The following is a 23459-nucleotide window of genomic DNA, read 5'->3' on the forward strand; positions in this document are numbered from 1 at the left end:
AACCCCGGGTCTCCTAACTGCGAGGCAGCAGCGCTACCACTGCGCCACCGTGCCGCCCCATTCAAACATTGTTTTTATTAATTCCTCCAAAAAGCTTGTGTTCTTTGTTTTTGTGTTTATGGAGAAATAATATGAGCACCATCTAATGGTTAAGTAAAACCGGCAGCAGTATTGCACATTTGTTTCATCGGGACATTCTGCAGTGTCTGACTGTGGATGTCACATATTCTAGGGGTTCACTTTAACCAATATCTGCATGGTTTGTAATCTTCCTTATGATCTTGTTTTTATATTTTTAATGTATAAACATCCATCCATTATTCAACCCACTATATCCTAACTACAGGATCACGGGGGGTCTACTGGAGCCAATCCCAGCCAGCACAGGGCGCAAGGTAGGAAACAAACCCTGGGCAGGGCGCCAGCTCACCGCAGGGCACACACACCCAGCACACACTAGGGACAATTTAGAATCGCCAATGCACCTAACCTGCATGTCTTTGGACTGTGGGAGGAAACCCACGCAGACATGGGGAGAACATGCAAACTCCACGCAGGCAGGACCCGGGAAGCAAACCCGGGTCTTACTGCAGTGCTACCACTGCGCCACCGTGCCGCCCTAATATATAAACTGTAAAACAAAAATAAGATTACAGTAAATGATATTACTATTTTGATGGTCCCTAACGTATGCTGTCTATAATGATTTATTGAGAGGCATGCACACTGAGTGTGCAGTCAACATAAAGGGTCAGTTTTAGTTACTGTAGGTACAGATGTACTTGGACTGTCTTGACTTTGCAGTACATTTCTGTGCATTTGTCAGAATTCATGTGATTCTGAGTATTATAATGGAGACTTTCACCTTTTACCTCTCTGTTGCTAATGTGATTCAGTCCCAGTTTTAAGTAAATCCAATGTGACCTCTTTGTGTGTGTAATGTAGATTTGAATAAACAAAGAAGGTAAGAGGTACACAGAGTCATTTTGCTGAACAGGTCCAGTAGTACCAAACATTTTAAATGTGTAAGTCATTATTAGTGAAGAAAGCTATTAGTATTTAGCTTGTTATCTTTTTGTTTGTGCGTGCTGTCCTGTGTTCATTACAACAACAAAAACATTTATTTATATAGCACATTTTCATACAAATAATGGAGCTCAAAGTGCTTTACATGAGAAAAAAAGAGAAATAAAAGACAAAGTAAGAATTAAAATAAGACCACACTAATTAACATAGAATAAGAGTAAGGTCCGATGGCCAAGGAGGACAGAAAAAACAAAAAAAACTCCAGACAGCTGGAGAGAAAAAAACAAAATCTGCAGGGGTTCCAGGCCACGAGACCACGCAGTCCCCTCTGGGCATTCTACCTAACATAAATGAAACGGTCATCTTTGTATTTAGGGTTCTCATGGAAGGACTAGATGATGATGGTCATGTAGACTTCTGGCTTTTAATCCATCAATGTAGGAACATCACGGTGCTTTGATTAGGTGGTGGTGGTGCAGGTCACCACCACGGAAAACTGGGAAAAGAAACAGAAGAAAGAGTAGGGGTCAGTACGGATTTTAGAACCACCATGAATAGTTATTATAATGAATTGAATACAGAGTATCGGGATTAGATGAAGGTGAAGTTATCAGAAAGCCATGTTAAAGTAATGAGTTTTCAGCAGTGTTTTAAAGTGCTCCACCATATGAGTCTGGCGAATTCCAATTGGTAGGCTATTCCAGATTTTAGGTGCATAACAGCAGAAGGCCGCCTCACCACTTCTTTTAAGTTTTGATTTTGGAATTCTAAGCAGACACCCATTTCAGGATCTGAGGTTATGATTTAGAATATAAGGCGTCAGACATTCCGATATATAAGATGGAGCAGATTATTGAAGGCCTTGTAAACCATAAGCAGTATTTTAAAGTCAATTCTGAATGACACAGGTAGCCAGTGTAGTGACATCAAAACTGGGGAAATTTGCTCGGATTTTCTTACTTTATAATGCACTTAATAAAAACTGTTGAAGCTGATACTATTCTGGGATGTTTTTACAGTATTTGAATAATATTACTGTTTCTAAAATACTTAACAGTTTATGGTGGTTAGAAGTGGGCATTAAAATTTAGTGTATGAGAATATATTTTCTTACTTACTTACTTAGTCGATCTACGCTCCTACCCTCACCTATGGTCATGAGCTATGGGTAGTGACCGAAAGAACGAGATTGCGAATACAAGCGGCTGAAATGAGTTTCCTTCGCAGGGTGTCTGGGCTTTCCCTTAAAGATAAGGTGAGAAGTTCAGTCATCCGGGAGGGGCTCAGAGTAGAGCCGCTGCTCCTCCGCATCGAGAGGAGTCAGATGAGGTGGCTCGGTCATCTGATCAGGATGCCTCCTGGACGCCTCCCTGGTGAGGTGTTCCGGGCACGTCCAACCGGGAGGAGGCCCCGGGGAAGATCCAGGACACGCTGGAGGGACTATGTCTCCCGGCTGGCCTGGGAACACCTTGGGATTCTTGGGATTCTCACGGAAGAGCTGGAAGAAGTGGCCGGGGAGAGGGAAGTCTGGGCCTCTCTGCTTAAGCTGCTGCCCCCGCGACCCGATCTCGGATAAGCGGAAGAGGATGGATGAGTATGGAATATATTTTCCCCATTTGTTTTCCCAAATTAAAATGCACAAGCATATTTATATATGCTGTGAATTTAGAAAAAAAATTACTTGTGTAAGGCATTGCAGTTTCTGGCGTAAAGCTTACTATAGTAGATTGCAAAACATATGCATAAGACCTGTAAAGTTCTGATTTTACTATGATGATTTGAAAGATAGTCAGTGTCTAGAAAGAATGTAGTCAAGAGATTAATCATGCTAAAGTTACTTTAACCACCTGGTGGAACACACCTCCATAATTTACCTTTTTCCATAACCCTTAAGAATCAGCCATGATTTATTGTTTTTTAAGGTTTGTGCACCTTTTGTCATTTTGATGTTGGAGGTTCAGCATCGTCTACTGTGGGATTTTTGTGCAGCAAATCTGTTAATATGAGAAACATTCAATTAAATATATATTTTATGAACTTCAGCGTAGAGATGTTTAAGCTCAAAATATTATTTTTTTAAAACATATTAAATATTTTATTTTGGAAGTATATAACAATTTTAAATTGTGTTGTGTGTGTAATTTTTTTATACTTGTTTTTAGGCTGAAATTTTTCCTGATAAGAATCAAGGGGGCCGAACATTTTACAATGAAGCCATAATGTCAGCCATGAAAATTCCACAGGTATTGACAAATTAAGATATACATTTCCTAGGAAACATAATTTACAGAAAGACCAAAAAAAAGTTGAAGTATATTTTAGTCAGGAGACAAAACTAAATGTAATAATCAAAAGCAGATGTCAATAATAATGGTCTAAATGTAAAATATGTCTAAATTGAACTTCTGTAGTTTTGTTACTCAACTTTTACATTCCCAAACAAGGATGAATGCCTCATATATTTCTGCTTTTGGCAACAATGTAAATTTCAGCCAAAGCAAAAATGACTAAAAATCAATATAATTTCAGTCTATCAAAATTTTTTAGGCACATTTTAGTAGTATCCACTCACTTTTCTTAGTTTGTAATTTTTATTTATTAAGAAATTTGAGATAAGCTAACCTGTTGTGCCAAGATCTGCAACCCCAAGCCAGTTTTTCAGATGTCAGCACGGCTGTTGTGCTCTTGCTGAAGGAAAATGTGTGTTTGGGTGAAGCAGTTTAGAAGAAATCTAATTTAAGTCATTAGACTGTCACTAGTTTATCAAGGAAACATTTTGAATGTTCTGTGATATTTTACTTTTAGTTTTTTTCTTCAATTTTTTTTTCTTTAAATGTAAAGTAAAACTACTACTGTAATAAAGAGGGTGCACGGAACAATGTTAGATGTTCTACCTTAATAAAAATAGCCTTTCACAACATTCAGACTATTTCGCTAACCTTCATAAATCAAACGTATACTAGTGGACATAATCTGATTCACGTAATCTAAATATTTTAATGTCACGTTTTTATGTTTTTTAGTTTTTTCCACTATGCATAACACGTTTTGTTAGATATACTGTAAACTATAATCTGTAAGCAATCTGACTGGGTGACCTCTTGTATGGCTACAATTTGCAGAAAGTGGTTTATTCTTCTGTTTTTAACATTCCAATGAAGGAGTTCAGTAGGTCCCAATTAAGAGTGCGCTGCTAGTCTTCTGAAATGCACCCCTGATTCAGTGCTACGAATCATAATTGTAACATACCTCAACATTTGTAATGATAAAAGGCACGAGGAAGCTTATGAACCAATAAATGTCACAGCAGGAAACTTCAAGTGTTGCTATGGAATACACGCACATCCTTCTTTTCTCCTTTGTGCTTTTAAGGTATACTAAATAATTATTAGAATATATGAAGGTATATCCGGTGTCTTTTTGACCAGAGCCATTCATTAGCTTTAATGCACTTGATGTGCAAGAGAAATGTCCAGCTGAATGATTGACTTGTTGTTCATGTTTTATTAAGAAAAATAGTGTGTCCCATCATCTCAACTATTCTATGAAGTTATTGCAATCTTTAAATGCTGGACAATTTCAGAATTTGCAGCTAATTGCTAAACAAATGCAACATACAATGCTGAGAACTGCACAGTTAAAAATAAATGTGCTGGGCTTATATCCCAATAACATTTGGCTTTACTCATCCTGGCAGGACCTCAGTTTTATACTCAGTCTGGTCACTGTCTTTGTTAAGTTTGCACACTATACATATGTGTATTTGTGTTTCCTCTTTTAATGTTAGCAAATCGTATATTACATGTATGACTTATCTGATGGCATACTTCACCACCATATCTATGTTGTGTTTTTTGAATACTCTCGCTCATTTTTGCTTATTGCCACTCTTAGTTCCATTTGAAAAGCCCTTAATCTGTGCTCATGCTTTTTACTACAAAACACCAACTATATGACTGTATGTTTAAGCCAATGTTAAATGAAAGAGGCTGCAGGCACACTGTTATTGTTGTGACACTGAATACTGGTCCTGTTGAACTTGTGTACAATGAAGTATTATGCAAATTCATTGGCGTGTACTTTTCCACAGTATATGGTAATATAAGGAGGGTGGTGCCCGTCATGAGATCCTGTTGATCATATACTAGAAAAATGGCTTCAGGACATGAGTGGATATATAAAAGCAACTCTATTTCACTGTCAAATTTAAACTTGTATTAAGGTTATGTATTAAAATAATAATCAACCATATAATTCATTATTTGGGAGTGGTGTAAACTGTGACATGCAAATCCATCCATCCATCCATTATCCAACCCACTATATCCTAACACAGGGTCACGGGAGCCAATCCCAGTCAACACAGGGTGCAAGGCAGGAAACAAACCCCGGGCAGGGCGCCAGCCCACCGCAGGGCGCGCGCACACACACACCAAGCACACACTAGGGACAATTTAGAATCGCCAATGCACCTAACCTGAATGTCTTTGGACTGTGGGAGGAAACTCGCGCAGACACGGGGAACACGGGAAACAAACCTGGGTCTCCTAACTGCGAGGCAGCAGCGCTACTGACATGCAAATCCACAACTGGAAAATATTTTAAACTGGTCAAAATAACTTTCAATACAATTGAAGTCCATAAACACATGTATTAACTGGTGCTGTCATGCTTTCCCATTGCACATGAAACTTTTGAACTCGTGCTGTCTGCATGTCTGCCTGCCATTCGTGTCAATCTACTCTATTCACTTATGCTCAGAATTTGTCAATTCCCAAAATACTCCATGATTTTTGTGCTAATGTTTCTAGTTTTAGACACCTGGTAGGTTAAACAAATAGCTAGCTAGACAAAGAGAAGGTATAGGAGCAAAATTTCATAAGTTAAAGATCGTATGGTCTAATGTTACAAAATCCATCCTAGCTGGGAGGATAACTTCTTATTATTATGTATGCTGTCACTTTTTAATTACTTTGCTCTCCTTCTTGGAGTCGGTTTGAACCAATATGTTAAGACAGCTTAAGTGGCAAAGATTGGATTGAATGGATTTTGTGCCTGACTCAGATATGTCAGAACCACTATGCCTTTGTGCTATTGCTGTCATCTGATATTGTGGAAATGGTAGCATGTTCCTTGAATTGCCGGTCAATAATAGTAGTGATGAGCAAACCCCACAGAGTTTGCTTCACTGTAAGCTTGGCAAAATCACAAAAAAAAAAATTATGAACTTCACTGTGCTTTATGAAGTGTATTGAAGTCCAAGGGGAAGGAGAAACTGAACTAGTTTTGAGTGAATTATAATGGTTGTGATGATGCTGGTCCCCTACAGACTCCTTCTTCCCACATGGTTATGACCAAGATGAGCTGACAAATGAGGACAAATCTCAAATGGAGCCAGGGGATGGTGGAAAATGTTCTTAAAAAATCCCAAATCCATATAATCATTGAAATGTGGAGATAAAATCAATAAATAAATCAGTTAAAATAGATGTTATAATGCAGTCTCTGTTCACCCGATCGCAGGCCTACCAACTTCTGTCTCACCCATCACTAGCATTGCCGGTGGAACCTCTGCTGACCCCCATCTTGGCTGTTGCCACACTGCGCAGTCAGACTGTCTGAGGTCGGCACATCTCCTGTCTTCCTTCGCGCTCACGCAGTCTCTCCTCTGATCCACTGGGAGGTCCTGCTCGCCCCACTCTACGTGCTTAGTCAGCTTTATCCAGCACCAAGAGGGAGAAGGCAGCTCATCTCCCATGACTGTCTTTTTCCATCCTTGAACCTCCTTCTGTTCTTTCTTTTATGTCCCCCATATCTTTTATATTCTCCTTCCCTCTGTGCCGGCCCGTATATATACACACCTGTCTCTGTGGGCACAGTGCCTTAATCACATGCCGCAGGAAGCCAATGAAGCAATTGAAAATGATCGCACCCGCACGTGCAGGTGTGACTCGCCCGAACTATCGCATTAACTAACTCCCCGCAGTCGTGCAATCGCACCCATAGAGAGTGACACGGCTTTATAGATTTAAAACCTGGCCATTTTGTTGTAGCCGCGGACCCGCTATACCACAATTGTGCAATGGTCTTTTAAGTGTCCAGAGGACTAGAAAAAAGTCTCTCAACTATGCAGCCAATGGTGGCCAAATATGTGATCTGAACTGTGAGGCACTGGTGCAAACCACTGTGCATCTGCACATCAAACAACAAAAGACACAGACAGAAGAAATACCACAAATAAAATACAACAAATGGCCACTACGTAGCATTAAGTAAATAAAATGTAGATCGTTACGCTCACAGGGATCCACTGGACTGACTCATTCCATTATTTGACGTTGCTCTGGGCGCCACTGAAACATTTGTTTCAGATTTATTCGTGAAGATACCTCCTAAATAGTAGTAAATCTTTTGTTTTTATTATTTCATAGCATCTCCTGTGTTTTCGGATGAGAGCAGAGAGGGATCTCTAAGGCCTGTTTAGGAATTGTATCTGGGCACAAGGATCAGTGTAATATATCTGATGACAGTACTCATAAGTCTCATTATTGTCAGCTAATGTATCCTTCAAATGAAAACACTGTATTTTAATTTCTTTTAAATGCATGTGTTAAAATCCATGAGTGGAAGAGTGGGGTTTGGACTTGTTAAAATGAGTGCAGTTAGAGATGGGGTGGGATATCCCTGAACTGTCAAGCATAATACAATTTTTTTTTTTTATTCTTCATGTGCTTCCAACCCAGAAATGGCCATATCGGCGATGATCTTACAGCAAGCATGTGTGAAAGTTCTGTGCATGGCTGCTCTAGCTCTGGGTTGTCACACTGGCTTTGCAAAGCATCATTTGTTTTTGCTTTGAGAAAAAAATGTTCACCTAAGCCAGCCGCACACAGGAAATTTTAAAGTAAAGTATTTGGAGAACAAGGTCACCGGTGATCCCGGCATAGTCACTGATTTTAAAATACAGTTTAGCAAATTTCAAAGATCAACTCTAAAGAAAGTAAACATAAAGATAAAGCCACCATTTTGTACAAGTTAATGCCATGTACTATATAATAAAACTATTGTGTGTGTGTGTGTGTGTCTAGTCACTCTGAGCAATCTGATTGGTCAGTTTGACATTGGTCTGATTGGCCAGTTTGGTTTTGGTGATTATGATCAATATAGGAAGTGTAGAAAAGGAGGAGTCAAGACCTAGGAGGTATGCTGGGAGTCCACTTCAAAGACATGAAGTATATGCAAGAGTACAAATGATGTTTTCAGTGCGGGTAATGGCAGCCTCGAAATGATGGTGCCTGAGAAACGAGCTTCATGGGAACGCACTCGAGAGAGGGAGCGCTAAGCAGGAGAGGTTCAGACACATGTGGAGGAGCCTGAAAGAACTATCAAATATTTTAAATTTATTTTTTTTATTACCTGTATGTGGATAGTTTATTCATAATTTTACATTCATTATGTAAGTACTTTAATTTACTTCTAGGTAGCAAGGTTATTTAGGTTTTATATTTTTAATTTATTTTAATAAACTACACTACATAGATGAAACCGAACGAAATAGCAGACCATATTCTGTAAACCATTAATATCAACGGTAAAGTCCAACACAATCTAGTACAGCAAGTGTAGATGACAATATGTGCAATGAAAAACCCTGTGAACAGACCTCAGAAGGAAATGTAAAGTTGTGTCCTACCAGGTTCCAGGTGTAGCATGAAAATTTGGTGTGATTGGTAGCACTCCCTAGATGAAGACGTATCCAACCAATACAAAATCCCACAAAGAGGCGCAGAACAGCACATACTATAAATCTAGAAGAAACTGTAATCCACAAGGGTTGTAGCTGTAATCCAAAAGTGTGTGGGATGAGTAGAATTAAATGCAGACAGTTAAGACATTCTGCGACTTTTTGGCTCCTTTTTAAAGAGCTTACTTACTTATCATTCATCCTAGCAACCCCTGTGTTCTCTGACTGTGCTGAATGGTGTAATGGCCAGGGCTGCTGGGAGTTGTAGGCAATTTTAAGTAGCACTGCTAATGGCTGCTTTGTTAAAATGTACAGCATGTTGCTTTTGCCTTCTCTTTCCACCTCACATCCTACCCCTGCATTTAGATTATTTTATTAAATCATCCAGTACTTCTAATTTAAGCATTGTCTTCTTGAGAAATGCAAAGCCACTCATTTTTAGAAATACTCTTTTGAATAGTGCATCTTCTTTTATTAAAGCACTCGTACTGTCTGTGTACATATTTTACCATTTTCTTTTAATCTGACACGGAAAGTTATCTTCTCCAATGTTGCTTCCTATTAGTTTTTCTTGGTTTTGAAAAAAAAAATAAAAATTATCACAACAAATTCCAGAAATTCACAAGCAGCTTTCACTTTGGAGCTCCTTTCTCTTTTGTTTCTTCATACACATCTCCATTTAGAATAAACCTGACTGCTATTTATTTATTTATTTATTTATTTTTTTAAACAAAATTTACAATGAAAAATATAGATGCATATTATTAAGTTTTATTTTTTAGGTATGATCTTGGTTTGCTTAAGAATATATGTCTACATATACTGTACAATTAAGAACATCAGAAAGGTTTTGATAAGAACAGACCATCCGGCTCAATATAGCCTATTAATTCCCATTCACATTACATTTATAAAATGTCACTAATTTAAAATTTGAAGGATTCAAACATGCTAATTTCAATTGTGCTACCTTATTTTTTTTTTAATCTTCAGTACCTATGGATCTTTGTATTATGTGTAAAATTCACATATAACCAGATTCTCTCTTTCTGTATTCCCTTGTTAATTAAATGAGATTGATCTTAATTTCTCCCACCTTTACTTAAATCATATATTCTTACTCTCTGCTTAAACTGTCAAGATTAATTTCTTTCTGTCCTCCATTACTGCTTACAAAATTAGAATATTAACACCTTTCCCCTGTTGCTATTGCTTTGTTTTATTATGAGGAATAAAACTGCATACAATATTCCAGATAAAGCTCCAATGAGTATTATGCAACTTGGAATTTTGATTTTTAGTGTTTATATTGCTAATCTGTTTCTCCTTTTTATTTTTTTTTTCCCTCAAAATCCAAACTTGTGGTTTCCAACTGTTGTAAGGCTGTATGTGGCAATGAAAATGGTTAATGTTCCATTGTGAATTGGTAATATTTGATCTTTAGGTGGCAATAGTGTGTGGCTCTTGTACTGCCGGAGGTGCCTACATCCCAACTATGGCTGAAGAATCTGTAATTGTGGACAAGATTGGGACAATATTCCTTGGTGGCCCTCCTCTTGTGAAAGCTGCAACAGGGGAGGATGTTTCACCAGAAGACCTAGGAGGAGCTAGAGTGCATTCTGAGTAAGAGGAAAGGGGCCTTGTCCCATTATTTGTATCAGTGTTCTTTTTATATTTTATCATTGGGAAGACAAGTTCTAAAAGTTTGTTTTTGTAATTCTATGATAATATTATACACAATTGATTCATTAGGTGACATAAGATGGGCATTTTGAAACTTTTTTTTATTATAGGGATTCAAAATAATAATTTTTTTTTCATTTTTGTCTGTTGGCTCATTTATCAGTTTTGTAAACCACTTTCCTTTTATGATGTTTACATAGGCTATAGATTTGGAAAATGCACATTACATCTAGTGTGAGAATTCCACACTATCCCAACCCTGTGAGTTTTATATTCCCTAAGTACTCTTGGGTTTCATTAGGACCTGCTGTCATTGATCCAGTCAAGTTGTGGCCTTCAGGGCTATTTTTAGCTGGCTCTTCTCATTTAGGAGAATTCTATTAATTAACTATCCCACTGCCTTTTATGCAAAACTTCCTCACCCACCATCAATATTTGAAACATAGAGATCTGGCACTTTGTAATTCATCCAGAGCTAGATATTTTAATGCAAATATAAGGTTAGATGTTCTTCAAAGAATCTGTTCAATTACATAATGAAGAATAAATACCACTTTCTTATCCACTATAAAATATACTGAGAGTCACATTATTTAATTTGCTAATGACACAACTGTAACTAGGATGGTTATAAGGATGATGAGAATACATTCAGAAGTGATAAAATCTATGAAGAGTTAAATCATTATGATGTTATAAACAGAGCCATGTTGAAACTACCATCGATGGAATGTGATGCCGTGATCTCACCTGTTTCCCAAGATATTGGTCATCCTGTACTGAGGTGTACTACGGTGAATAAGGACACAAACAACAGTCTTGGTGCACTATATACAATTCAAAGTCCAACAGTGGTCGAAAGTGCAGTGCAAATTCTTCTTCAATCAATGGATAATTCATAAAAACAGTGTCTTTGTGGAAGTTTAAACCAGTTTATTAATAAGCATGTTAAAATCATGACTAAAACTACAGAGTCAGAATTAGTTATAATTACCCTAACCTTCTTGAACCCCAGGGAGTCTCTCTTTCGCTACCGTGTGCCCTCTGCTCACCCCCTGGGTCTGCTCAGCAGAGCCAACATGCCAGTGAGTGTGTTCAAACATCTCTTATGCTGTCACAGCCACCTTAGCTGGTCACTGCTGGGACATGCAGAACCCGACTTCATCATCCTTTCACCTGCCTTTGATTCAGCAGGTCCCCTTGAGAACTGTTGCTCCTTCTGAAGCTCAACAGAAGTGACCTGCCCCTGGAGCACTGTTCCTTTTGTTCCCTTGCGGGGTCACCTCCTTTGCTTTGGTTCTGCCCACCTTTTCTATCTTTTCTTTTTCCCTCCACTCACTCTTTTTATCTTTTTCCATTTGATCTCTCTTATCTCTGTTTCCCCTGTGAAAGAAAATGTAACTGCTTGCAAGCTACGAAGGATTAGAAGCCATTTTATTATAACGGCAGGTTATTTATACAGGCGTCTGTCATGAGATAAGGTGAAGTAAGCTGAACTTGAGTAACTTCCTTTTTTAGGAGCGTGTCTGTTAAACACAGGAAAGATGACCTTTCCTTCTTTGGGCCCCCTCTTGACGCGTACACAAAAAAGAAATGGTTGGCTGAATTGATGAAATACTTAGATGCTGTTTCATAAGGAAGGGGGAGGGAGGAAAATGAATATTAAAAGGCGATTGAAACCGGAAAACTTTGCGCTTATGCTTTGCAAAGCATGAATCCACGTACTCCACTGTGACTTGATTGAACTGTTCCTGTCTTCCTCGGGGGGTTACTTTCATACCCCCCTTTGTCACAATTAGACTTTTTTTTTTTTAAATATACCTTGTGGGTTTAGCTGCTTTCACTAATGACTCATGGGGTGTCAATGGGCAATGCCTGTGCCAGTTGCCCTTGTGCATGAACAAATAATCTGACAAATTACTCTTTAAGCACTACAGGGCTGCACGGCTTTTCGCTTCACTTGCAACTTCACTTCCCAAAGTCTTCACTCTTGCACTTCACCACATGGAGCAAGATTGGAAATTATTAGCTGATGCAAATTCCTTGGCTAGTTAATTCAGCTTGGCTAAAGCACTTTGGCCACAGCATTCCTATGTTTTAAATGTGCTATATAAATAAAAGTTGACATTGACATAGTCTTAGTTAGACCAGAACAGTGTGCTTAGTTCTGCTAAACAGGAACCTGTAAACACTAGTGATAAACTTAAGACTAAAGAAAATGGTGCCGTTCTGCCATGTTCACATGCTATAAGAAAGACTGAATGTACTGTACGAGCTTCCTAGTAGGGAATTTCATATCCATGCCCTTTGAAATTTTACCACTCCGTGGATCAATTCAGAGTAACCCGTAATGAATAAATTATCCGAGTTGTAATGCATGTTAACCTATCGCTTCACTCAGTAATAAAAATAAGCATTTTTTGGTTGCATTGTTATTACAGGCTGTGTAACTCATGAGCAAAGTATTTAGTTACAATTTTCATTTTCAAAAAAAAGGTTCCACCTAATCCTTTATTTCTTACTTCAGGGATCAAGTAGGAAGTAAATAAATAATGGTAACCTTGTGTTTCTCTGAAAATGCTATTAGAAATCTGAAAATTCCCATTGAAATTGAATTGTGCATTCTTCTGGCCCAGACAACACCTTCCTTACTCACATTTGACTCTTTCTGCAGCTATCATCACCAGCCTCATCCTTAGGTTATATTTGCATGGTCATGATATGCCACAATATTTTAAACTAAAGGTTTTGTCCCTGTGCAACTAGCTAAATAGCTCATTGTATGTTTAAATACAATTGTGAAAGTGGGGTTTCTATGTTATAATGGCAGTACAAGCATTGCATGATTACCATGATTCAGCTTTGCATGTTTTATCCCTTTTTTTATAGTAGATGAATGCATGATGTTCAAGTCATGGTAATCCGCATGGTGGACAGGTGAACCTAATAATTGCATTCATGGCTATGCTCACTTTCCTTACCTGTTCTCATGTAAATTTAGACTATTAATTCTGGGGAATTTCCCCATTTGTCTAATATTTATAATTGGATTTTGATAGTTTTTACTCAAGCCCTTAAGGGTCATGTGTTCACACATGAATTTAACATAATACATGCTTTGTAGTTTGAGTTGGACCATTTGGACAATGATCCTTGATGCACACTAGTGTAACTTAATTTGGTTCTTGATTCTGAGTTTGAAAGAACCACTTTACATGTTTACTTGACACATCTAGATTTTCACAGTATGTGCTGCAAGTAATTCTTGTGCATTTTATTTTGGATTATAATTTATGCATTTGGTGTTTAGTAGCATTGATGTGCTTACTCGCATGAAAAAGTACTATTAATTCAATACCCGATTACCATCAATGAGTTAACAGTACGTTTTGATTCGAACATGCTACTGTGGTTTTACTTGTATATACCTGGATTTGTTTATTGCTTATAGGACTAGTTCTTTTTTCTTTTTAAAGTAAACTTTTATTCTTGTTTTATAAATCCTTATCTTTTTGTACTCATAGTAAAAGAAAGCAGTCAATGGGTTTTCTGTTCCAGTTCTAGTCTATGTTAATATAAGCAACTCAAATGTAGGATTGCACACCAGACACATGCTTAAGCTGCAGCTGCAAGCCCCCTCTTTCACTGACATTTAAAATGTGAAGTAGAAGTTCTTCTCACAAGGAGGACTGGAATGCGGTTTTTGGGTCTCCGTTGATCAGACTGAACGATTGCAGGCAACAGGCATATGGGAATGTCTCTCTGTTTGCTATACTTGGTCAGAGAACAAAGGTCATAACTCTGCCTTTTTCAGCCTTGATGGACAAAACTTTACAACAGTTGCCAACCAAAAGGTTGGGCTTCTGTACACTCAAGAAACCAACAGTAAATTGTCCACTCCTTCCTTTATAACTCATTGTGGCTGATAAGACCAGAACTCTGACAAGAATAGTTCAAAGGCAGGCCTGAATGAATAATGCTTCCCGGGGAAATTTCTTAGATAATTAAGGAAAAAGATTTCATAAGGTGGATGGATGTCTTTTTCTATAGAAGAAAAAAATTGAGCTAACAGATTTATGGTTTGTGTTTTCATTGTTGTCCTTTTGTTTATATATAACTATACTTTGGGGGGGGGGCGAGGGGCTTCCTCTGTTATTTTTATGTTAAAGATATATTGTATTAGTTTATTGTTGTCAATTGTAGTCAATTACTACACACCTGAACTACAAACTGTGAATGTGAAAATTGAACGTACCCCATTGTATGTCTAGTGCTCTCACCTGGATCTTGAAACAAGGATCTTCCATACTGAACCAGCTGATACAACAGTTACTTGTTTATTCCAGAATGCAAATTAGTAAACAAATAACTTTTTAAAATGCTATTCTTACTAGAGGCATTATCTTTGTGCTTAGCTCTAGCTTAGCCATAACATTTAACTCAACAGTTTTGTATGCTGTGAATGTATAAAAGTATACCAAAACTGCTGGGATTGGCTGATCCTGGCCAAAGCCTTTTAAAGGAAAATGTTCTAATAGAAATAGATATTTTTTGCATTTATTATAACGGTCTGTATGATTTTAAAATTGGTTCTGAACATTGATGTGTCTTTAGTGAAACAATTTAGATAACAATTCTGTGTAGCTATTTTAAATAAGATCACTGCTGTAAACAATTTCTTGTTTTTAAAGTACTTAGAGAAGAATATAAATGTATCCTCAAGAACATTTTACACTTTGTCAAAAAATTATGAGTGAAGAATATGAAATAATAAATGTCTGTTATGATAAAAACTTTTTTATTTTTAGTTGTGGTACCCGCTGTTCCATTTCAGATGTCTCTAAACTGGGATAGTGCAGAAATACGAATATGGGGATACAAGTGACCAAAAAAGTCCTTTAGTAATGGTCAGCCTTTCACTGCAATGTATCTATAGCAATCACTGTGGATTCCATTTCTGTGTGTGTATAATATCAGCTTTCTGATGCATCTGATTGTGCGGTGTTGTTGCATCAGGACCCCGAGACTTTGTTTTGTAAAAAGAGAGAGAAAGTGAGTGTGTCTGTTTCCTGTTGACTGACTGCTTGCTGGGTCATCAGTCAGAGTGTTGTATTTTTCACCTAAGAGAGCATTGAATTCATAACATTTTTCCTTTCAAACATTGCCTTTGTAGAATAATAGTACTGTCATGATGAAGATGTTGTTTGGTTACCTTAAAAATGACCACGCATTTTTCTTGATCAAGTATTGTTTTCACTGCCTCTTTTTATGATCTGATATCCTTTCTTTGTGCGCAGTGTTTGGTTTTCTGTGCGCTTAAAGACATGTTAAGGAATTCTGAAATTATTGATATTAAAAATAATATATACAGTGGTGTGAAAAACTATTTGCCCCCTTCCTGATTTCTTATTCTTTTGCATGTTTGTCACACCAAATGTTTCTGATCATCAAACACATTTAACCATTAGTCAAATATAACACAAGTAAACACAAAATGCAGTTTTTAAATGATGGTTTTTATTATTTAGGAGAAAAAAATCCAAACCTACATGGCCCTGTGTGTAAAAGTAATTGCCCCCTTGTTAAACAATCACCTAACTGTGGTGTATCCCACCTGAGTTCAATTTCTGTAGCCACCCCAGGCCTGATTACAGCCACACCTGTTTCAATCAAGAAATCACTTAAATAGGAGCTGCCTGACACAGAGAAGTAGACCAAAAGCACTTCAAAAGCTAGACATCATGCCAAGATCCAAAGAAATTCAGGAACAAGTGAGAACAGAAGTAATTGAGATCTATCAGTCTGGTAAAGGTTATAAAGCCATTTCTAAAGCTTTGGGACTCCAGCGAAGCACAGTGAGAGCCATTATCCACAAATGGCAAAAACATGGAACAGTGGTGAACCTTCCCAGGAGTGGCCGGCCGACCAAAATTACCCCAAGAGCACAGAAACGACTCATCCAAGAGGTCACAAAAGACCCCAGGACAACGTCTAAAGAACTGCAGGCCTCACTTGCCTCAATTAAGGTCAGTGTTCACGACTCCACCATAAGAAAGAGACTGGGCAAAAACGGCCTGCATGGCAGATTTCCAAGACGCAAACCACTGTTAAGCAAAAAGAACATTAGGGCTTGTCTCAATTTTGCTAAGAAACATCTAAACGATTGCCAAGACTTTTGGGAAAATACCTTGTGGACTGATGAGACAAAAGTTGAACTTTTTGGAAGGCAAATGTCCCGTTACATCTGGCGTAAAAGGAACACAGCATTTCAGAAAAAGAACATCATACCAACAGTAAAATATGGTGGTGGTAGTGTGATGGTCTGGGGTTGTTTTGCTGCTTCAGGACCTGGAAGGCTTGCTGTGATAGATGGAAACATGAATTCTACTGTCTACCAAAAAATCCTGAAGGAGAATGTCCGGCCATCTGTTCGTCAACTCAAGCTGAAGCGATCTTGGGTGCTGCAACAGGACAATGACCCAAAACACACCAGCAAATTCACCTCTGAATGGCTGAAGAAAAACAAAATGAAGACTTTGGAGTGGCCTAGTCAAAGTCCTGACCTGAATCCAATTGAGATGCTATGGCATGACCTTAAAAAGGAGGTTCATGCTAGAAAACCCTCAAATAAAGCTGAATTACAACAATTCTGCAAAGATGAGTGGGCCAAAATTCCTCCAGAGCGCTGTAAAAGACTCATTGCAAGTTATCGCAAACGCTTGATTGCAGTTATTGCTGCTAAGGGTGGCCCAACCAGTTATTAGGTTCAGGGGGCAATTACTTTTTCACACAGGGCCATGTAGGTTTGGATTTGTTTTCTCCCTAAATAATAAAACCATCATTTAAAAACTGCATTTTGTGTTTACTTGTGTTATATTTGACTAATGGTTAAATGTGTTTGATGATCAGAAACATTTTGTGTGACAAACATGCAAAAGAATAAGAAATCAGGAAGGGGGCAAATAGTTTTTCACACCACTGTGTATATAAAATATATATATATATATGCATACAGTACTGTAGGTACGGAAAGTATTCAGACCCCCTTCAATTTTTCACTCTTTGTTATATTGCAGCCATTTGCTAAAATCATTTAAATTAATTTATGTACACACTGCACCCCATATTGACAGACAAAAAAAATGAATTTATGAAATTGTTGCAGATTTATAAAAAAGAAAAACTGAAATATCACATGGTCCTAAGTGTTCAGACCCTTTGCTCAGTATTTAGTAGAAGCACCCTTTTGAGCTCATACAGCCATGAGTCTTCTTGGGAAAGATGCAACAAGTTTTTCACACCTGGATTTGGGGATCCTCTGCCATTCCTCCTTGCAGATCCTCTCCAGTTCTGTCAGGTTGGATGGTAAACGTTGGTGGACAGCCATTTTAGGTCTCTCCAGAGAAGCTCAATTGGGTTTAAGTCAGGGCTCTGGCTGGGCCATTCAAGAACAGTCACAGAGTTGTTGTGAAGCCACTCCTTTGTTATTTTAGCTGTGTGCTTAGGGTCATTGTCTTGTTGGAAGGTAAACTTTCGACCCAGTCTGAGGTCCTTAGCACTCTGGAGAAGGTTTTTGTCCAGGATATCCTTGTACTTGGCTGCATTCATCTTTCCCTTGATTGCAACCAGTTGTCCTGTCCCTGCAGCTGAAAAACACCCCCACAGCATGATGCTGCCACCGCCATGCTTCACTGTGGGGACTGTATTGGACAAGTGATGAGCAGTGCCTGGTTTGTTGGCAGCATACAATAATTGTCATTGGTTTGCAGCAATTTATTTTCTAATATTTTGCATCTATACAATAGTTTTAGTTTTTCATTCGTTTAACGAAATGCATTCTGCAGAAAATATGGTAAATAACCCCTTCAAAACTCAATCGTTTTAAGTTTTGACAAGAAAAAAATACAATGTGTCATCATGTCATACATTGTACAAAATATAGCAAGCGTTTGGTGGAGGAAGGACTGAAACATGGACACATGCAGAAGTTTAATAGTCTGTGAAGGACCATTTATTGTCCCGTTAACAAATGGACACAGATCAAATCATGCTGTTAAACCTCTTCGAGGGGATCACTATCCTCAAGAGTCTTCATTTTCTGCCTAAAATCCATTGTTTTAAGACCTAATATAAGTTAGATCTCCTTTGACTTTATTTCGTCACGAGCCTTCATGCCACACAGAAAGTTTTCTTTCCTTTTTCGGGTCTGACCTGCCACACTGTTTATCGTACATCCTCATAGGCTCCTTCTGCATGCATGGCTCCACCCTCTCACCAATCCCACCCCTCAACAATACAACATTTAAATTTTAACATTACTAAAACAAAAGTAACCAGATCCCTGCTGCCATTGGAATCTGTTGCTTATGATTATTATCATAGCATACATTTTCTGGAAAACATACTTGTTTACATGAATTCAATCGCTGAAACAAACGCACTGTCTGCTTTAGGACATGTAAGTTATGCAGCCTTTGTTTTTTCTTTTTTTATCTCCACAGTTGAAATGGAGTGTGATGTGCATTTTCAGAATTTTGGACAAGTGACAAAGTAGTGATACATGGAAATGTCTACCAGTTAACAGATTTGTACCTGTGTGCCTCACACCACTATATGTTTAGCAAATAAACTCTTAATTTTTTAATAAGTAATCTAAACTTTTTTTTTCTTTTCTTTCTTCCCCACCCCATCTGTTATTCTAAAACCAGTGTTCTTTCGTAGTGCTCAGCAACTGATTGGGTTCCATGGCAAAAATTGTAAAAATCTTACAGTGCCCAGGGATAAAATGGTCCAGTAATGAGTTCAAAATAAAAACTTTATAAATGTGATTTTTTTTTTCTCTAGTAAGAACCTGTTTTATCCTTAATGGTAGTATGGAAATAACCTCTTGGAGGGAGAAACAGAGTGTGCCATCAATGGACTTTCATGAGCAGTAAACATTTCCTCCCCTCAAATAAGCTCAAATAAAGTCCGATTCCTCTGCTGCTCTTTAACAACTTCTTATTGACATGAATGCTAAATGTGGGCCATTAGTTCAGAATAACAGAGTGTTTGTATTCAAATAGCATGGAGGCATTCAGGTAGCGGCTATACTTCGTGGTGCAAAAATGATTAGTTTTAACAGATAACTTACCTAAATAAAGCTTTATTCTTTTGCCAAATGTCACATTCATATTGGTCATAATGTTTGTCTGTTGAACACATGACACTGACTTGTTGGACCAAGACCTTCCAAATATGATTATTCAAGAACTTCTGTGGCTCTTACTTGGTTCAACCAAACTCTTATATTGAAAAGCAGGGAAGAGTTTCATATATGTCTTTGTTAATAAAGAGCTTTAGTTTGTAGAATCAGAAATGGACCTCGCAGTATTGGCATGAGTAAGTAATTTAGAATGCTGCTTATCATCACCCCACTCCTCTGACTATGATAAATACTGTAAATGTAGAAAATATCTGGACCAGTGTATTGTCTGGATCTACAATTGCTTTTATCACACACAGCCCCCAGTGGTATTCATTCATTTTCTTTTTAAAAACTCCCCCCTTTTAAACAGTTTTCTTTTAATTCATTCACTGTTTAGATACAACAAGAGGAAATTGCTTAGCACTTAAAATTTTGTACAGGGCCCTCCTATTATATTTATAACTAGTTACTGAGAATCAGGGTCATGGGGCACCAGAGCACAGCAGCACTGTGCAGGGCACCAGTGTTCAGCAGAACCTAATTACACATGCACCCACAATCACACGGGATCAGTCGGGAATCGCCAATCCACCACACCCACACATCTTGGGGAATCTGGAAGGAAAATCTGGAGATGATGTGCAAACTCACACAGTCAAATACCAAGCTCAGGGTTCAAACCCAGGCAGCAATGCTATCCATTGTGTCATCTGCAGCTAGTTATCTTGTATGTTGGCAAGTCAACACAAAGTTTATATTATAATTCATATCTCACACTCTCCAAAATAATTTGTCAACTAAGTTAGTTACGTATACTTTACAGATGAAATTAACTATAATTGTATGTTGTAATCCATTTATCTCATATTTACATTTTAATAGGGTAGCATTTTTCATTGTAATATGTGCATTCTATTTATAAGGACATCAAGGTTTTATTTATTCGTTAATTTTTTGTGTCTCTTGCATTTTACTCATTGATGTGTCTGTGGTGAGCCACATACTGTAAAGAAAAGGATTTTGAAATTCTATTGGGAAACTGTTAGTTCTAAAAAGCACTTTATTCTTTGTCTCCTAATAGGATTAGCGGCTGTGTTGATCATTTTGCATCCAATGAGCATGAAGCTTTCCAAAATGCACGGAATGTAATTGCGACATTGAATTTTGAGCTACCATCAGAAATTACATCCGAGGTGCAAGAACCACTTTACAACTCCAAGGAACTCCTAGGTCTAGCTCCTCGTGATTATGCACATACTCTGGATGTCAGGCTGGTGAGTCCTATTAAGGAATGTTGTCATTTATGTTCATACATGTGGTCTTAGTGTTCTCTCTTGCTGTTTTCATTATAAGTCTTTGCTTTGCTGTGTTGGCCATGATTCAGATTGTTCCAAAAATTGATTAAACTAGCATGGTTTTTTGTCCTCCAACTTTGCTGATGTTCTGATCATCGTGCCAACTCACTAATTAGATTCCTGATTTTGACCAAACTGTGCTGTGTTCATAATCCGTGAGTTGTCATTATTGATTCAGGCATTACCTTTATTGAAATTTGAACTATTGTACCTCACACTTTGCAAACATTTTTGATTAACCTCACATAAATTGCATCTATTGTAAGTGGGTTGCTGTGATCGCAGATGTTATTTGAATGAATACATCCATAAAGAATGGGGTTTCGGAGATGTCTACGTTCAGATGCAAGTGAAATATTGCATTATTTTACTCCTTTCAGATGCTGGAATTTTTCACTTTCACAAGCAGAAGTTTCAGGTATGAAAGTTCATCGTTGTGTGCAAAATCCCATTCTTGCCAGGATGTGCCACATATCATGTTTTGCATAGCTGCCATTTGTAACATAAGGGTGCCAATCCTTTTTTTTTTTTTTTTTTTACTTGGGTCAAATCATAAAATAATGGAACAATTGATAGGTACAGGTAAAACTGGAGAAATTTATTAGGAATCTTTGCTATTGGTTCGAAAAAAGTATCAAAAATAACTTTTTTTCAACACATACCAAGTAAGGTTCTCGGTACCCAAATGTGGCAATTGGTGCCACGGCCCACCTGCCAAGTTGTTTGCCTGCCTATGGTAAAGTCATCCCTGATGGAGGATCACAGGAATCATGGGAAAGAGGGGTCCTTTCATCGGAGCAACGCTTCAGCCGTGGAATGGCCAAATGGGGAGCCAGCTTGAAGGATGAGGTCTCCAGGACTCTAAAAATATCCAAATCTTATTATGTGATATCATCTACTGTTAAATTCTGCTCCGTACTTCTACAATTTTTATTATTATGCTGTATTAAGGATTTGTTCTGTTCTGTGTATTGTGTTGTATTGACCCCCTTCTTTTGACACCCACTGCACGCCCAACCTACCTGGAAAGGGGTCTCTCTTTGAACTGCCTTTCCCGAGGTTTCTTCCATTTTCCCTACAAGGTTTTTTGGGAGTTTTTCCTTGTCTTCTCAGAGAGTCAAGGCTGGGGGGCTGTCAAGAGGCAGGGCCTGTTAAAGCCCATTGCGGCACTTCCTGTGTGATTTTGGGCGATACAAAAATAAACTGTATTGTATTGTAAGGTGGTGTGGTGGCTCTGAGGCTAAGGATCTGCTTTGGTATCTGGGAGACTCCTAGTTCATACCTCAGTACTGCCAGAAGGGATCCTATTCTGTTGGGCCCCTGAGCAAAGCCTTTAACCTGAAAATTGCTCCAGGGGGTGCTGTACAATGGCTGACCCTGCACTCTGGCTTCCAAAGGTCATGAGAAAAGACAATTTCCCCTTGAGGATGAATACAGTGTACCAAATACCAAAATATAAAATATTCTTATTATTGGCTACATTTGGATTTCTTTCACTTAAGTATATGGCACTGAAAGATCCTACATAGTGTTTTAAGTATTCATCCTTTTACAATAAAACAGCGACAAAAACTGTCATTTTCTTATTTTATCCATTTCTTTAAAAGAGAATGTTAAATGTTTTCACTTTGATCTGTTTGTGGAGTGTTTTTACGTTTGATATTTTGAATGCAAAAAAGCTAAAAGTTGTACATATTAGTGCCCCATTATTATTACAGCTGGATGGATAAACTTTCAAGGTAAGGTAATTATTATACTCCATAATCATGGTGACATGCTGATTAACACATGCAATTAAGTACCCTGTACACATGGCAATAATAACTCTATATATAAAGAGATACATTTATAAACTTAGTAAAATTTGAAAAACTTCAACAGGAGTAAATGGTTTTTAGTACCACCCTATGGCCCCAAATACAAAGGGATAAGAAAAAAATAATAAACGGCAAGATTTTAATACCGTTACTGATAAAAATATGCTGTTAGTAAGTCAGAAACCTTGTCCTTTATTTTTCTTTAAGCAAACTAAGAATCCAGATTATAGGCAAATTGTACATGAATATTTCTAAAACAAATGCATTTTTTTGCTGCTTTCTCCAGATTTTAAGTCATCTGACAGATGGAAGCAGATTTCAGGAATTTAAAGAGCTATATGGAACAACGCTCGTTGCTGGCTTTGCTAGTATAGTAGGGTAAGTAATCCTTTTATTAATTATTTTGAAATACTGTCATATTTTACAAATGTCCCTTCTACAACAATGCTGTTCTACTGTGTTTCAATTGTGTTTGTGTAAAATACAAAATAATTTTGTGCCTCATATAAAAACTTAAAAATATTATAACTTTGTGACCATGATGCATGTGTGTTTTTATTTTTATTTTTTTTAGAAAGCTGCTAAAGTATTGCATGTTTACTTTATTCAAACCCCAAAATATCAACCACTGGTAGTAAATGTCAGAC

The 23459-nt window shown here is 37.7% G+C and overlaps 1 protein-coding gene across 2 annotated transcripts in view; it reads left to right on the forward strand.

The window, feature by feature from the left end:
• The window catches only part of si:ch211-198n5.11 (methylcrotonoyl-coenzyme A carboxylase 2), a 52601-nt gene that overhangs the window by 15386 nt on the left and 13756 nt on the right, over positions 1-23459 (forward strand). For both annotated transcript variants that reach the window (XM_039767813.1, XM_039767814.1), the window contains 4 exons: positions 3189-3269; positions 10215-10393; positions 20722-20914; positions 23099-23190. In XM_039767813.1, the coding sequence (XP_039623747.1) occupies positions 3189-3269; positions 10215-10393; positions 20722-20914; positions 23099-23190 (545 nt within the window). The remainder of the gene's footprint in view (positions 1-3188; positions 3270-10214; positions 10394-20721; positions 20915-23098; positions 23191-23459) is intronic.

This window comes from Polypterus senegalus, chromosome 10, assembly GCF_016835505.1.
Source record: "Polypterus senegalus isolate Bchr_013 chromosome 10, ASM1683550v1, whole genome shotgun sequence".
In the NCBI taxonomy this organism is placed as follows: domain Eukaryota; kingdom Metazoa; phylum Chordata; class Cladistia; order Polypteriformes; family Polypteridae; genus Polypterus; species Polypterus senegalus.